General features: G+C 33.9%; 1 protein-coding gene across 7 annotated transcripts in view; it reads right to left on the bottom strand.

The window, feature by feature from the left end:
- Nucleotides 1-18,032, bottom strand: part of PPP1R12A (protein phosphatase 1 regulatory subunit 12A) — a 142,453-nt gene that overhangs the window by 84,395 nt on the left and 40,026 nt on the right. For all 7 annotated transcript variants that reach the window (XM_063074807.1, XM_063074809.1, XM_063074812.1 and 4 more), the window contains exon 2: nucleotides 12,907-13,037. In XM_063074807.1, coding sequence (XP_062930877.1) covers nucleotides 12,907-13,037 — 131 coding nt within the window. The remainder of the gene's footprint in view (nucleotides 1-12,906; nucleotides 13,038-18,032) is intronic.

Genomic DNA, 18,032 nt, shown 5'->3' with positions numbered 1-18,032 from the left:
AAGACCTTTCCCTCAAAGAGCTTACAGTCTAGTAAGAAAGTTAGATTAATTACACAAATATGTAAAGCTGCAATAAGTCCTATGACAGAGAATTACGTGGTGTCTAGAGTGAGTAATAGGAAAAATTGATTTAGTGAAGTCAGGAAAGGATTCTCTGATGAATATGTAGGTAGTAACGAAGAGAACAGAGGGGCAGTATTCTTTAGGTAAGAGAGAACAAATAGCACCAAACCCTGATGACAGAAAGTATGTATGGGGGGGGGGGGGGGCAGTTCATTTTCCTGAGAGTAACTAAAAGAACTGATCAATCTCTATACTATCCTTCTGGAAAGAAGAATGAGGTTAAAAGTGTTCACCTCTAAGAGGGGGATTAGGAGATATTTGTATTGATTGTTCTGTGTTGGGGGGGAGTTGTATCCAAGTTTTCTATAATAATTTTATTTTGCAGAAGTGTATCAGACCAAAAAAATGGCTACCATACCACTTTGCAGCCTCACATTTTTATACTTAATATGCTGTAAACATTTTTATGATCTTCATTAGAGTTCTACAAGCAGAAGTTATACTTGAATTAAAGCAATTTTTTGTTTTTAAAAAATATAATACAAAAGTAAAACAAGAACACTTCCTTATATACTACAAATAAATGAGTCTGAAGCAGAAAAATGATATAAGATGAGTAAGAAACTGTGTTATGATCCAAGAAAATATGTAATTATTCTGCCAAGCAAAATCCCAATCAAACAATTAGGAATATTTACTTAAAAATACTTCTAGTCAGGTATTAGAAATCATTCAAGAATACAAAAACAGAAAAAAGGAATACCTCAGAGTAGCTGCAGTGCTTGAAGCAAAGGGAGCTTAATGGGAAGCAGAGTTTCAAGGAAATACCAGGTCAAAGTCAAATAGAGACAATCCAAAATTTATATAAACAGGAAGGATGTTAAGAGAAACTAACACAAGTAAAGTTCCAAAACTGCTGCAGGAAGCAGGGCCTGGAGTAATCCCTGAGCCAAAAGTTTAGGTGTGTATGTCTGCATGTATATAATTCACAAACCTCTCCTGTAATCCAGAACTATCATTTGCAAATGTAAATATATAAAAAAGACATTTAAAAAAAAAAACCCTATGGCATTAATTTTTATCTACGACAAATAATTTCCAAAAGCTACCCGAAGGTTGGTTTAATGAAGAACGGCACTTTTACGTTCTGCAGTTTGGGTTCAGCTCCCACCTCTACCTCTTGACACCTGTGCTACATACATTAGCTTAAGCACTTGTAAGCCTAATTTATAAAATGACTTGCAGGGATGTGTGAACTTTAAATGAGTTAAAAATAAAATTAATATACTATCTGTTATCACATCACGCAAACATCACATGTAGAAAGTAATGTTTAAGACAAAAAGCAAAATAGAGGCTACCCAAAATAAGAGAAGTTCACTTTGAGGAACTCTGGAGATACTAAAAACAGACTGTCAGATTTCCTTCAAAACAACAAAAAACCTGGGTTATTAGAAGCAGCTTTTGTGACTTCTAATTAGAAAAAATATGCCATACTTATTTTAAGATTTCCGGGAAAGAAAAAAACAAAAACAAAAACATACAGATTTTGCTCCTAGGAGTTCCAAACAAAGCCACAAGATTGGGCTGCTTCTCTGACGTACAACTCTACTGAGTGCAGTCAGGGTAAAGAAAATCAGGCATATATTTTCTTAACAGTGGTTAATGATTTTCTTAAGCAATACGAAGGCCAATAAAGCAGATGCCACCCAGTGCAGGATGAAATTCTTCACAAAAAAATTGTAGAAATGAAAAATGGTAAGCTGAAAGGTTTAACTGAGATTTATAATAATCAGCAAACTTGATTTAATAAATAATTTTGAACAAATGAATAAGACTCAAAATCAAGACATGAGTCAAATGGATTGTGTATGTGCTGTATTGCTAGGGCCAGGGCCCACAGACCCTTCAAACCCATTGTACAGACTGGGTCACAAACCCCTCACCTGCAGGTCCATGAGCTAGGTAATAGGTCCTGGGAGCGGTGGGTAAAAAATTAATAGGCTTTATTCAGATGCAAGCTCAGGTAGCTTAGCAGTAGCCACCCTAGTGGCCTCCTGGGGCATCCCAAGGGCCCTGGCAGCAACAGCATCCAGCAGCAGTAGCAGCCTCCCCATGGCCCCCTTGGGGGCATCCCAGCGGAGGGGGGGAGGAAGGCAGGGGGTCAGAGCTACTCATCCTTTATACTTAAGTCCGATAACCTAGGACACTTGGGTGCACATATGCAATTACATTCAAAATAATCAAGGAACACCTGGGCACACGTCCAAATTTATATCAAATGCTCAGCAAGATTCTGAACATCTGAGGGGCCCTGACCATTTTCCTATATTTTCCCTACATGAGCTAAGTGAAAAATCTAACAAAAGGTGTAAAGTTGTTATAGCTAGTGATTACAACTTGGATATTGTACATTAGATAAGGTAGGATTCTATCTGTAATTGAATTTGGAAGACCAATTTTGATAGTCTCTATTACCTTCTCAGTATTGTCAAAAACCAAAACACAGAAGGGATTATTTCAGAAAGGAAAATCGTTCATTTTAATAATTTGATCTTTTAATAAAAACTGTCTTTAAACTTGAAGCTAATGAAAACACAGTGAACAAAGAGACAAACACAGTAACTTCAACAAGAGCTGGATATAGCTGGTGTCCAGACTTAATGTATATTTCTTATGTATTGTAGGAAAACTAATATCAAGAAGTTATTTTAACTAATACATGAATTTTAAACTATGAGAGAAAGTCAGCAAAATAGCATTGTAATAGTTATGTTTCTTGAAAATCCAAATGAATTACTCAAAGCCATCCTAGGAGGGAGAAATTATGCAAAACAAAGTAACCTGAACTTTTAAAAGATGGATTAAGATTATATTGTTAGCTTCAGAAATAAATGCTATTTTCTTCTGCAAGTCTCTGAGCAATAAAAATCACAAAATAAGCATAAATAATCTTATGTGTCTTTAGTGGGAAGGCACTTTCCCGTTTCATTTTTGAAGTTCTATACCACTATGAAAAACATTGGGTAACAGTAAGAATTTAAACAAAAGTTCTGAGCTAGGACCTTTGAAAGTTTTCATAAAAATAACAGTTTTCCTTCAGCATTTGACAAATGTGCCATTCTTCTGGCCTCCTTGATTTCTGATGAGAAATCTGCTGTTCTTTATATTGCTTTCCTCCCTACGGTGTAGTTTCTTTTTTCACTGCTTTTGAGATTTTGTTTCTAAATTTCAGAAGTTTGCATATGATTTGTCTTGGTGTGAAGTGCTTTGGTTTATCCTGTTTGGAGTTCGTTAAGCTTCTTGATTCTGCGGGTTTATGTCTTTTGCAAAATTTGGGGAAGTTTTCAGCCATCATTTGAATACTTTCCCAGCCATGTCTTCTTTTTCTACTGCTTCTGAAAGACTCTGATGGCATAAATGTTTAGTTCTTTTCTTATAATTCCACAGGCCCCTGAGGATTCATTCATTTTATTTTAGTCTGTTTTCTCTGCTGTTCAGATTTCATAATTTTTACTTTTCTATCAGTTTACTGATTCATTCTTCTATCCCCTCCATTTTGCTATTAAGCCCATCCATCAAGTTTATTTTAGTTATTACATTTTCAGCTCTAAAAATCTCCATTTGATTCTCTTCATATTTTCTGTTCCTTTGCAGACTTTCTATTTTTTTTTCATTCCTTTCAAGCATGCTCATAATTGCTTGTTAAAGCATTTTTAGAAGAAATGATTTCATTTTGTAATGATGAATATGCTAATTATCCTGATTTGATCATTACACAATGTACATAGTTACTGATATTCAACTCTGCACCCCACAAATATGTATACTCAATTACATTTCAATTTTTTTAAAAAAGCATTTTTAGGAGAGCTACTTTATACTCTTTGACAGATAACTGTAATATTAATATCTCTATCATCCTGGTGTTGGTCTATATTGATTGTCTTCTTTTACTCAATTTCAGATCTTCCCAGTTCTTGGTTTAACAATTTCAACTGAAACCTGGACATCTGGGGTATTATGAACTTCTAGACCTTATATAAAACTTCTGTGTTAGCTGGCTTTGTTTGACCCTGCACCAGCAGAGGAAGGTAGGGAGGTGCCATTTCATTACTGCAAAGTGGGGGTAGAAATTCAGGTCCCCCACTTGGCCTCCACTGACACCAGGAGCGGGGATGGAGGGGGGTGTAGGTAGTGGTGCAGGAAGGCCTCTTTACTGCTGGCTAGTAGTGTTAAGTATTCACTCTCCACTAGGAAGGGAAGGATCTCCCCTTTACTCCCAGGTAGAGGTGGAAGTCTAGCCTTCTAATATGGTCTCCCATGACACTGCAGGTAGGAGGAGGGCTAGTTAACCATTCTATGAAGATGAAAGTCCCATGCACCTGGCCTAATCTGACACCACTCCAGAGGGAGTGTTGAGGTGCTTCATTATAGCTTGGTAATGGTGGAAGTCTAGACTCTCTACTTAACCTTTGCTGGTGTGGGTATGACCACAGTTTTTTTCTGTGGTGTCTGGCTGGAATAGAACATTTATTTTCTAAAAGTTTTCTGTCTTGCTACTGTCCCTCTCCTGGTATTTGGCTATAGAAATTAGGCTTTTATTGGAGCTCTTTTTTGGTCTGTGCCCACTGGCGCTTCTGGGTTATCAGCTTCTTCAGCTTCGAGTGTGGAAAAGCCAAGAAACTTACCATTGTGTTGTTCTTTGGATCCTGAGATCCCTAGTTGCTCTGATGCTTTTTCTCCACCTTTCAGAGTCTTCTTGTGTTTAATATATAATGTCCAGGGTTTTTAGTTGTACTTGGCGGGAAGACAGGGAAAAGCATATCTATTCTATTTTCCTGGAAGCAGAAATTCTCTCTCCTATTTTTAATTGTCAAAAAATTTCAATGTTCATAACATTAGCAATTTTATCCTTTCTAAGAAATTTCAATTTGTGAAAACCCCACAGACTGAAGTATTATTTTTTAATATAAACTGTGTAATTAGTCACAATCTCCTGATACCTTGCCAAATACTTTGCTCAAATTCTGACACCTTAGAATCATGGTTCTACAATTATCTTATAATTTATTATGTCTGTAACAAAGACTGGGCAAATGTTTATGAGAGAAATGAGTCTATTTGTGAAACTGGGCATCCGGATTGTCATCTGTAAAAAACAAATTAAAAATGTAGGAAAGTATTTAAATCCTTCTTTTCATAAAGCAACCCTTAAAAATAGAAAATGCTAAAGCTTCTGTCTTCAGCATTTCCTATTTCTTAATTCTTCCCGAGAGTAGTGACTCTAAACTTCGTTGATTGCACACTAAATCTTGAAAAATGAGTATTTGTTTATTAAAATCATTTAGATGCACTACTATCTTCCTTTACTACTGTGGCTTCCAATTCTCAGAGGGAAAAATCCTACTCACTGTTTAACAATTCTAAGATGCACATTTCTTACACATTTTAATATCACCGAAATCTCCTGCAATCAATGGATCTTAAAATCAATGATGTCTTACAATTAATACTGGCCTAGCTGGCAGTTGTCATTATCATCTACATGTGATACCAGTCACAGCTACTCATATTGTTTTCTCTTCAGTTGATTTATGTGCATTGTTAGAACCATATTTATTGAGCCTAATTGTTATTTAAAATGTCTTCCTGGATGTTGTCTGAAAACATTTTGTTGATACTTTCTGATAAGATCAAGAAAGTACCAACATCAAAACTTGCAGAATGAATATCAGTGGCTTAGAAGAAAATCCCAAAGAATGGAACATTCTTAAGCCACGTTGCATAAACAAGAATCTAAATAGCACAGAGAATAATAGTGTGGGAAAAAAACGTATGGGATAAAAATAAATACTGCATCATAATTTTTTAAAAATTTTTAAATTGGTACAAAATATACTATGTTATAACAATGGCATCTTAGAGACCATGAAATCCAGTATGTGCATTATAAACATGTTAAAAATATTTCTGGTTTCCTCTTGTAATTTTTCCATTGGTATCTCAAATTAGACAAATCTAAATCTGCATTCTACTCTATTGTTTCCCTCTTCTGCTACCCCTAATCTTGCTCTGTAAGTCCCTTAATAAGTTTAATGGCACAATTTTTCCAACTACAAAGGCTACAAACAGAGGCAGAATAGTGCAGTGGGTAAAAGTGCAGACTTGAAAAATCAGACTGTCTAGGTTCAGATCCTAGCTCTGCCAATTACTGTGTGTGATTTCTTTCTATGACTCAGTTTCCTCATCTATAAAAGAAGAATTATTAATACAGGTCTATCATGCCTTACCCAAACCCATAAAAAATTTTTCGTATATTAAAAACATAATATTGTGGATTACAGTTAATACTCCTGCCAGATTTGAGGCAGCGCTCCATAACCAAACACAATTTTACTACAAAAAATAAATTTACAGGTAACTGGGATGAACAAAGACTACAAATAGCATCACATCAGTTCAGGTCAAGGTTTGTTCCTAAATGACCCTATACAAAATTTGTAATTTAATTTTTCATTTTTCAGAGTTTTGGGTGTCTGGAAATGAGCATAAGGGCCTATGGGGTGTGGCAGGCTTGCAATCCAACTGCTGGAAATAGAACTGAGTGAACTTAGTAGAAGTTACCTATTATCTGCAACGTTCAGGCATATGGGTATCAGCCAATGTGTTTAGAAAAGGAAATCTTTCCTGAAAAGACTACCTTGAATGCAATATAAATCCACTGAAGGGCTGTAAATAAAAACGTGATGTTATCCAACTTCAAATATTTTGAAAGGACCATTCTGGCTACTGTGAGGAAAGCGGGGAGGGAAGAGGAGGGAAGATGACAGTTATGCTTAGGAGGAGGCAACTGCAATAATTCCAGTGAAAAACAACAGTGCCCAGGATCAGGGAGAAATAAGCCTTTTGTGGAGACTCCTATTATCTTTAAATTTAATTTTTCCACGAACTTTTTTGAAGTACACTTGTATTGTTTCTCATTCATAAATAACATGACTTTTCTCAGACAGCTCCCAACTGCCACAGGCAAAACTTCTGCACCTCCACTTGAATCTTTCATTGGCCTAAACAGAATTAATTATTTCTTGTTCAGTGTTCCTTGTATATCTTCTGGCCATTTATTCTATCAAGTATTAGAGTTAACTGACCTCACCTTTATCTGTAAGTTTGACAATGTGGGACTATGTTGCGGTTACTTTTAAATCTCACAGTGCCTTACACCACTGAAGGAGGGAGTTGTGATATAATGGAAAGAACACCAGAATTTGAGTCTCAAAAATGATGGTCCAGTTCTGACTGTGAAATGGGAATAAGTTTACATTCCCACAAATTTCCTTTAAAAACTGAGTGAGAATGTGTATGAGAACATTATCTTTATAGCTTTAGGCAAATATACTTCATTATTATTGTAGCAATATATAAATATCTCAAATAAAATTTTAATATTTTCATAAGATCTTAGATTTAGTTTCCCTTCTGAGACTTCTAACCAAAATACATGTTCTGCTTTACAGTAACAAAGTATCATTCCTGGCAAGAAATATGTAAATAAAACCAAAATTAATGGATTTGTCAATTTTCTTGCAGCCCAAATAACCATACATCAATGTAATGTGACAAATGACAAATGACTACTTCATTCTCCTGTGCTCCTCTAATCCAGATTTGCCCTAAAACCAAAAGACAAGATGATAGTAGTTCCTTTTGTTAAATAATACAGGAAAACCAAGAGTTTACCTATTTTTCACTAAAAAATGGTGACCAAAAATTATATTATAAACAATAACAGCTAATTCAGCTAACATTTACTGAAAATAAATATGTGCCACATATTGTGCCAAGTGTCTTACATACATTATTTCATTTAATCTTCACAATAATCTTATAAATTAGGGATAAGTATTAATATTTCCATTTTATGTATGAGGAAATAGAGGGTCACAAAAGCTGGTAATTTATCCAAAGTTAATAGCAATTACTTGACAAAATTAAGATTTAAACACAGTTGTATGATTCCTGAGCCTGAGCTCTTAACCATATATTTTAATGTTTCTTGTGTGGGTGGTGGTGAAGTTCATTTTCTTAAATTTGGCAAGAATTTCTGAAACTCTTGAAATTCCTATTTTCAAATTTCTATTTTGAAAGCACCAAAAATAACATTACTGAATTCCAGACAGAGGAATCAGCAGGTAGAAAGGCCACAAAGCAAGATGCCTAGTTTGTTTAAAGGCTCAGCAAGGGGACTAATTTGGCTACAGAAAAGAGCCTGGAGAAGAGTAGAGGATAGAGTCAGAAATTCAGAGATGATGGGGACCAAACGATAGCCTCATAGGCCACTACCCTGAATGCAATATAAATCTACTGAAGGGCTGTAAATAAAAATGTGATGTTATCCAACGTGAATGAAATATTTTAAAAGGATTATTCTGGCTGCTATGAGAAAAATGGTGGGGTAAGAGATGACAGTTATGTCTAGGAGGAGGTAACTCCAATAATTCCAGTGAAAAACAACAGTGTCGGGGATTGGGGAGAAATGAAAGAAGTGATGAAAATACTTAGATAGTAGATGTATTTTAAAGGTTGAGCCAATAGAAATCTTGAGCATTCTGTTGGATGTTTATGGAATAAAGGTTATAATAAAGAAGAAAAGCCAAGCCATAAACAAACCACAACAAATATTTTAAAGTTACCATATCCTTACATAGCTGATTCTTTAATGGTCAAGAGACAAAGCTAATGAAATTTTTTCCACGCTGTAAATAAGACCATTAAAAAGTCACTGAGAGTAATCCTACAAGCATTTTATGAGAAATGAAATCTTCAAGAGCACTGTCTTTAAAATTACTCCAAATAAGAAGAAAAATATATTAAATATACCAATTAATCAATATTCTATTCTATGTTCTACAAAACCATATAATGGTAGCCTCATATAGGGCTAATTTTCCTCTTACATTGAAAATTTTTATGCCAATACTAAAGCTACCCAAGATAAAAGCACTCTTTAAACACTTGGAATAAAGCCTAAAAAAGAAGAAATGTGGTGATGAAACTGAAATACAAAAAAGATTATTAAGAATTATAATCACATGAATAATCATAATGTTAATTAAACAAATCATTTAAGTTTTTTTATTCAAGTACAAACTATTTTTCAGATAAACAAAAATTCTGATAATTTGCAAGAATGCAAAAAAAAGACAACCTCAAGACTAAAACTATAGTCATTAAATTAAACAACATTCATTGATCAATTAAGAATGACATGCTGGGGCCGAGCCCGTGGCGCACTTGGTAGAGTGCTGCGCTGGGGGCGCGGCGACGCTCCCGCCGCGGGTTCGGATCCTATATAGGACTGACCGGTGCACTCACTGGCTGAGTGCTGGTCACGAAAAAAAAAAAAAAAAAAAAAAAAAGAATGACATGCTGAATAAACTATAACAACACACTACACAATGGAGTACTATACCTGAAAAGAACAATGAGGAGTATCTCTATATTCCACTACATAGTGATCTCTAGAATACATTGTTAAGTGAAAAAAGCAAAGTGGAGAAATATGTGTGTGATATTCTATCATTTATCTATAAAAGGGGAGGAAGTAATACTTATTTTAAGTAATAAATCTATTAAAAAAGCAAACTGGGATAGAATATTAAAATTTTTTAAATGGGCTGGTCAATTAGCTCAGTTGGTTACAGCATGGTACAGGTAACACTAAGACCCAGGGTTCAATCTCTATACCAGCCAACTGCCAAAAAAGGAAAATAAAACAAAAGAAATATTTTTTTAAATGGATACCTAAAGCTATAGGGTATGGGAGAAAACAGGGTGATAGAGCAGGTAGTAATACTGGAACCTGGTATTTTATTTAAATTATGAAGTAAAATTTAAAAAGAAAATTCTAAAAAATAAAATTGAACAATGAACATAATGGTATGTCTAGGTGGTGGCATAACAACACAGGAAAAAACTATTTCAACACATAGTAATCTGATGGTATATTCCAAGTGAAATACCCTGAGGACAAAAACAAATGCCAAAAAAACAAAGCCTCCCGAAATAAAACTTCAAAATGTTTTCAGTAACCATACTGTTGTTGGAGATGGTATTAACTATAGTCAGTCTAATGTATGTATAATATATAATGAAGCAAATTAGTAAGTCTGTGTTATTTTAATTCTATAGTTCCTGGCAATTAAGTGAGGGAGAGAGGAGATAGTGATACAAAATAAAAGAGGTTAAAAGAGAAACATCTTGGTGCTGATTTTGAACTGGAAACAATGACCAACCTAGCAGCAATGAGCACTCTTTGCAATCCATTATAAGGAAGGGGCTCCTTGGAGAAATGGGGATTCCAAACTTTGGGAAAGAAATGTAAAAGATGAGTGTAGAACATTTATAATAGTAGAGCGTAAGAAAGCTTTTAAAGACCACTGTATTTGGTCATGTCCCAAGGATTTAGAAGCCAACTTGAAGAGACTCTCAATGATCAAAGATGGTACAATTTGCTAATTAACAGGGATAATAACTACAGTGAATTGAAACACATCAAATATGTTCAAATGAATGAGCTTCTAATGTCATTTAAACAGCAAAAAAAAAGTCCGCACTAAAGGCAGCTAGTGAGTTAACTCATTGTTTTAAAAACCAGCATATAAAGGGAAAGAATACAGAATATACTGTCTTTCCTATAAAAATTGTACTAGGGGTAATCAAATAGTAGACATGAGGAAGGTTTTTTTGGAACAATAATTTGTATACATGGTTTCTTGGGATCTATAGTTATTTGCCTTTTCTAGCATATCCAAGTCATACTATTCAATTTTAGTTCTGGTCCATAGCCAATTACATTAATATGGTACATTTTTTAATTGAAACATATTGATTGTACATATTTATGGGGTACAGAATATTTCAATCCATGTATAAAATATGTGATAATCAAATCAGGGTAATTAGCATATTCATCATTGTAAAACAATCATTTCTTTGTAATACAAACATTTGATTTCCTCTCTTCTAGCCATTTGATAACATGCAGTAAATTATTGTTAATTATATATGCCTAGCTCAACTGCATATCAGCAGAACTTATTTTTCCTATCTAGCTGTAATTTTGTGTCCATTAACTAGCCTCTTACTATCTCACCTCCTACTCCCCTTTCCTGCCTCTAGTAGCCTCTTTACGGGAAAATGTACCTCGATATATGACAGTGAGAATTTTATATGGCCTATATTAGTTTGCTAGGGCTGCCACAAGAAAATACCAGAGACTGGGTGGCTTAAACAATAGAAATTTATTTTCTCGTTGTCTGGAGCCTAGAAGTCTAAGATCAAGTTGTCAACAGGTTTGGTTTCTTTACAGGTCTCTTTCCTTTTCTGGCAGATGGCTGCCTTCTCGCTGTCTCCTCACATGTTCTCTTTCCTCTCCATGCAAGGGACCCTGGTGTCTCTACTTGCATCCAAATGTCCTCTTCTTATAAGGACACCAGATAAAAAAGATAGTGGTCAAAAGTTAATACATACTGAGTATCTCCTATGTGCCAGATATTAAGCTTGATGGATTACCTCAGTTTATTCTTGCACCAAACCTAGGAAATATTATTCCCATTTTATAGAGAAAACTGAAGCTTAGAGGATTAAACAACTTGCTAAGGGCACACACCTTGACAGTGATTGAGGAAGCATTCATAATCCACATCAGTTGACTCCAGAGCCTAAGTACCTAATCTTTAAGTATAAATGAAGATAAATAAACAATTGTCTATTTTTTTAATGAAGAGGATATCTGTCTTCTGTTGCGCATGAAAAGTACAGTAAAGAGGAAACAAACTTGAGAACTATGATTACAATTTTGAACAGCCACTGTTGTTTTACAATGGCAAAAATACTTCCTCAGTTTACATATAAAGAAATCAAGGCTCAGAAAGACAAAACAAATTGCCAAAAGATGTAGTACAGTTAGTGGCAGAGTCAGTAACATTCCCATGCCAGAGCACTTTTTATTTCATCTTACATTATTTCCCCCTTAAAAGTGATGGACCATATCTCTAATACATGGGGGGAAAAAAGCAAAATGCAGAAAGAGATAAAACTGTGAAGGCTTACTAAGAGAGATTTATAGAGTAGAACTCCCATATTCAGTATTTATTAGCTGATAAGTTTTGATGTGTGCAAAGAGACAACAAAACTCTTTATGGCGTGGTTACATAGTAATAAGAATAAAACAATTCAATAAAAAAAAATTTTTTTCAGGATACCTATACTTCCTTGTTAAAGCCTTAAAAGTGATATTTTCTTGAAAGATACCTGCAAATGAAAGGTAGTTGAGAAGACAATGACTATTTCTCAATGAATTTTCTAAAAAATATGTATTTTTAGAAAACAATCTTAAGAAAAACTAAGCAAGCAGACTAATTGGAGAACTATATATCATATTCTCCCTATAGAAGAGTAACCCAATTGAGAATTATTGTTAATTTCTAACAATTCATGACTACATAGAGATGGGCTAAATTGCTAAATACTAATCCTGAATCATTTGACAACGATCTAGCTGTACTCAAAAGAAAAGGATGGGAATGGAGAATGTGTACAATTACTGATATTAACACAAAGGACCAAAGACCAAAGAGTGTGGGGAGACAGAAAGAAGATCCGACACTGAAGACTCAATATCTGGATTCCCAAGAACCACTTATTCTCTTTCCTGAGAAGAATAACTTTCACGAATTGAGGTAATATAAGAGTTCATTCATTTATCTCCAACAATGATTTCTATAAAATCTCAGGTCTCTGAAATAGTTTTAGGATAAAACTAAAACAGAACTGGCTTACTCTGCAATATCGAGATATCCACAGGAAGCAGCTGCATGTAGTGGTATCCAGCCTTCATTATCAGGTTGATTAATATTTGCTCCATTTTCTACCAGAAACTTCACCATATCAACATTGTCATCAATGCAAGCCTAAAAACAAAATAGAAGGCATGATTGGAAAAAATTTGAATCAACACTCCAAATAATATATCAATAGAATAAAAGTAATACTTGGTACATTTTATAATATTAATATTCTCTGTAAATTAATCTCCTGCTATTTTGATTGTATTGCCACCAAACAGGTCAATGATACTAACTAAAGTGTAAGAGACCTTGCTTAGATACACATACAATGGTACTGTAATAGACTGTGGCGAACCAATTAGGAAAACAAGTACATATTAAAATTAAAATAATCAAAACATTGTAATTAAGTACCAATAACATCATTTATAGCAGTTTATTGTAGGGAGGAGGGAAGCACAAAGGAGTTGACAAGATCAAAACTATTTTCAAAATAATTCTAAGATGTTATTTCCCTTTTTCTCTTTTTTGGCATGTGTATTCGAGGGTACGAAAGCACTATTGGTAAAACTGAATGTGCCTGAGCACAAATCAGGGCACTGGCAAAAGCAAAAACAAAAACAACAACAAAAACAACAACAAACAAAAAAACACCTATTAGCAGTCACTGTATTGACAATTATGAGCTCACAGTATTTAAAAAAAAAAAAAAGCTATTTTTACTTATGAACATCCTTGACAAAGTAGTAAACATTATAAATCTTATTAAACCTTGACCCTCGTATACACATCTTTTGAACATTCTGTGGAACAAGGGAAGTGTGCTTTGAAGCACTTCTTCCAAGTATGAGGGTTGTCTTGAGGAAAAAAGCACTTGTGCAACTGAGTTGCAGGCTGAACTAGCCACTTTTTTCATGGAATATTATTTTTACTTAAATGAAAAACTATGGTTAGTCTAACTTTGATATTTTGGCAAGCATTTTCTTGAAAATTAACAAAATGAGTCTGTCACTACAAGAAAAGCAACTAACAGTATATTTACCAATGATAAATTCAAACTTTCAAGAGGAAATGAATTCATTATTTTAAAAATGTTATTTCTGTTAACATCGGTAAATTACTGTTATTTTCCAATGAATTAATAAATATTTTAAATCCTCAGTTTTAACCTCTATTATTATAAATATTATTATATACAACCTACAGAAACAAAAGCTCACTGGGATCTTCAATAATTCTTCAGAGCACAAAGAGATCCTGACACACAAAAATTTTGAAAGCCACAGCCCTATAGCAATAAGAGAACTTTTATCAATGCTTACTTTGTGTCAGGAAGTATAACAGATGCTTTCCCTACTTTAATGATTTATATACATTATCCCCAGAAAAACCTTCTTTAAGGTACTCATTGTTCCCTATAGTTGTTCCTAAGATCACTATGCTACAGCCACAGTGGGCACCTTTCTATTCCTTGAATAGACATCTCAGGGCCTTTGTTCTTGCTGTTCTCACTGTCAGGAATGCTCTGCCCCAAGATCTAGGCATACTGATTCCTTCTTGTCATGCAATTCTTAATGCAGATGTTTCTTCTTCAGGAAGACACTCCTGGACATCCTTTTAAAGTAATTCCTACTACTCTTATCACATTATCAAAAACACCAGTCTCCACAATTATCTTACTTATATTTATTTTTTACCTCTACTAGAATGTAATCTCCACAGAAAAGGAAGCTTGTATGTCTCATTCATTGCCAAAAATACATCACCTAGGGCCCAACATGCAGAAAGTTATCTACAAATATGTATTTTTTCAAATGTATTTTTAACTTTTCTCATTTATGTATACTTTTCATCCAGTCAACTTAACTTCCTCACTGTTTTCTATTTATACTCCATGCTCTTTAGCTTTGGTGGCTTTACTCATTTTCACTCATGAAATGTCTGCTCCATAAGACAAAGGAAATATAAATTCTTCCTATTCTTCAAGGTCTAGCACAAATGTCACCCTATCCAAGAAGCTGTCCAACCAGCTAGAAATAATTTCTCCAATCCCAATATTTGGAGCTTTCCTGACAGCCAATATTTTCCTTATTGTATTATGGCTATTTACATATAAGTTTATGTATTATGGTTATTTATATATAAAATCTTAATTTTTTAAATTAAAAAATCAGTTCTCTAAAAGGAACCATTTACTGAAAATGTATTATTTGATGAATACATCAACAACACAACAAAAATAGGATATAAATGGCAGAAAGAAGAGAGTATCACTTATGGAGAAAAACCAAAACAGCTTCTTAAGTGCCGTTTCGACCTAAAAAAGAGCAGTTTGGGGCTGGCTGAACCAGCACTATACATGACCAATGCATAAATAAGATAAGCTTGTGGCCCCATTTTGCAAATGAAGTTTTTGCTTAAATGTCACCTTTATGGTAAGGCCTTTCCTGGCCACCATATTAAAATTACAACCCCCTTCCCTACCATTCTGTATCCTGAGTACCTGCTTTATTATTCTCCATATTATTTATCACTATAACATACTTTGGATTTTGTAATTTGTTTACCATCTGTTTACCCGACTACTAGCAGTGAGGACTTGATGAAAAGAGGAATTTTGTTGTAACCCCAGTACCTTGTACAGTTCTTAAAATGTGGTAGAGGCTTAATAAATAAATGCAGAAAAAAGCTAAGATTCAAAGTGATTAAATAGCCTGAATAAGTCCCACGCTAGAAATGATAGAGCTGAGATTCTAACACAATTGTCTCAGATTCAAAAAAATAAGCTCTTTTTAAACTTATACTGCTTTCCAGAGATGTTTAGTTCATCAACATACTTCTCACCTGTGTGCAGTCTCTGCAACAGGATATCACACATTCTAGGCACTTAATAAGTATTTGTTGTATAAACGAAATGGATTTTCCCTTATCTACCACAGAAGCAAAAGAAATACTTTTAGTAGCATTTCTCTAAGGAATAAAGTGATAAATTTTATGTCAAGAAAAGCACTGTACAACTAAAGTGGAAAAGCACTGAGAAGGTATCACAGCCCTAGGTTCTAGTTCTGGCTCTGCCACAAATTTTGTGGCCATGGACAAGTAATTTAATCTTTTTTGGGCTTTGTTGTCTTCATCTTTCAAGTGAGGGAAAGAAGCTGGGGTTATATATCATTAAAATTCACTATTGTGTTTAAAATTCTTGTGTATCCATGATTCTTCCCTCTGCATCAAGATATAAGCAAGAGTCCTTAAGTGTCCAGAACATACCTTCACATAGGAGATAAAAAATAAATATATAAGTAACATTCATATGGACTTTAAGTATATAATGCTTGAGAAAAGAATGTAGTGGTTTTTACGGGGTGGTGATTAAAGGAAGAAAGGGTAGAAAAGATTTGAGGACCCAAGCTATCTAATAACAAAGAAAAGATGAAACATCAAAAGTCCATTTATTATATTAGAAAGTAGTTTATAAATGTTATATGAGATGAGCTAACGACTCACAGTGACTTGAAATAACATTAGACCTATTCATAAGCATAATCACTAATTTTTCTTGAGAAGAGATGCTGATTAAATTGTATTCTTTTCTCTCAACCTTTTAATTCCCATAGGCTCTCAAACAGTATCCTCATTTTTATTATCAATATAAAATTATAAAACTCTATTCAATAAGTGTATGTAATACAAATATAATTATTTTTAAAAAATTATGAATAATGTCAAGAAAATAAGAAATGATTCTTTATAAAAGGATATGGAAAATGCCCACAATATATTAACTTTTAAAAAAAGGATGCAGAACAGTTTGCCGAATATGATTCCAATTTTACTGAAAAAAGTTCACACAAAAAGGAGTGGGGTTAGGGAGTAATGGGTCAGGTAAAAGGCATAAAGAAAAATTACTATTTGTAATAATGAATATGCTAATATTAAAAAAAAAAAGACTAAAAGATTATATCCCAAAAGTTAAAGTGATTGGTTGTGAGACAATAATTTTTATCTTCTTGAAGTTTTCTTTATTTTCAAAATATCTACAATAAATAGGCAGTGTTTAAAATAAAAAAACAAATTAAAAACTTGATTCTTAACTGTAAAGGATTAAATCTATTGTAATGTGAAGAAACAACCAAATTACTGGTGAAAGTGTAAAATTCACACAACCACTTCAGAAAAGCATTCGATAGTATCTACTAAAATTATGTAGAATGGATAAACAATTGGTGGGGTGTACTATGAGTGTGTGGGGAGATCCTATTCATATAATAGAATCCTATATGTCGATGAAAAAAAGAACATTGAACAAAAAGAACAAAATACTATTTTCAACAACATGGATGAAGTTCACAGACCTAAATGAGTGAAAGAAGGCAGATACAAAGGGACACATGCTGTAAGTTTCCGAGTAAAACTAATCTCTGGTGATAAAGCTCAGAACCATGGTTAAATCTGTGGAAGAGGAGACATGAGGCAGCTTTCTGGAGGGCTGAAAATGTTTCCTATCTTTCATGGGGTGATTTTTACATAGGGATACACATGCATAAAAATTCAATGAATTGTACTCTTAAAAGCTGTGTACTTTATTGTCCGTACATTATACCTCAATTTAAAAAGTAATAGGCTACTATTTACTGAAAGGCTACTGACTATGTATCACTTCCACTGTAATAAACTTTACTTATCTTTCTCTAAATTGTACATGCTAACATATGTATTCCCTTACCATCTATCCCCTGCCTCTTTGAGCTACACATATCAAATGGAATTCCTCTTTTAAACATTATGAAAACCTTTTTCCTAAGAATTTTTTCTAAGAATTCTCATATATTCTTTTTTTAGGCTAAATATCCCTAATTCCTTTAGCTACCGTTCACTTCATATATACTAAAAATTATATATGCCGAGGCCCTAGGTATACAGGGAGAGAAAAAAGATCACATTATCATATAGGAGGGTATCCCATAAATAACAGTGATTATATGAGGGCTATAACAAAAGTGGGTAGAAAGTACTACAATATCATTGAGGACATAAAGAGATCTTTTTGCGACTAAGAGGGTCCATATAGGTCCCAATAAGTATATATTTGAACAAGATTTTGAAGATTATGTAGGGGTT

Source organism: Cynocephalus volans, chromosome 12 (assembly GCF_027409185.1).
Source record: "Cynocephalus volans isolate mCynVol1 chromosome 12, mCynVol1.pri, whole genome shotgun sequence".
Taxonomy (NCBI): Eukaryota; Metazoa; Chordata; class Mammalia; order Dermoptera; family Cynocephalidae; genus Cynocephalus; species Cynocephalus volans.
The sequence above is the reverse complement of the archived record's forward strand: the minus strand, read 5'-3'. Positions and strand labels throughout refer to the sequence as shown.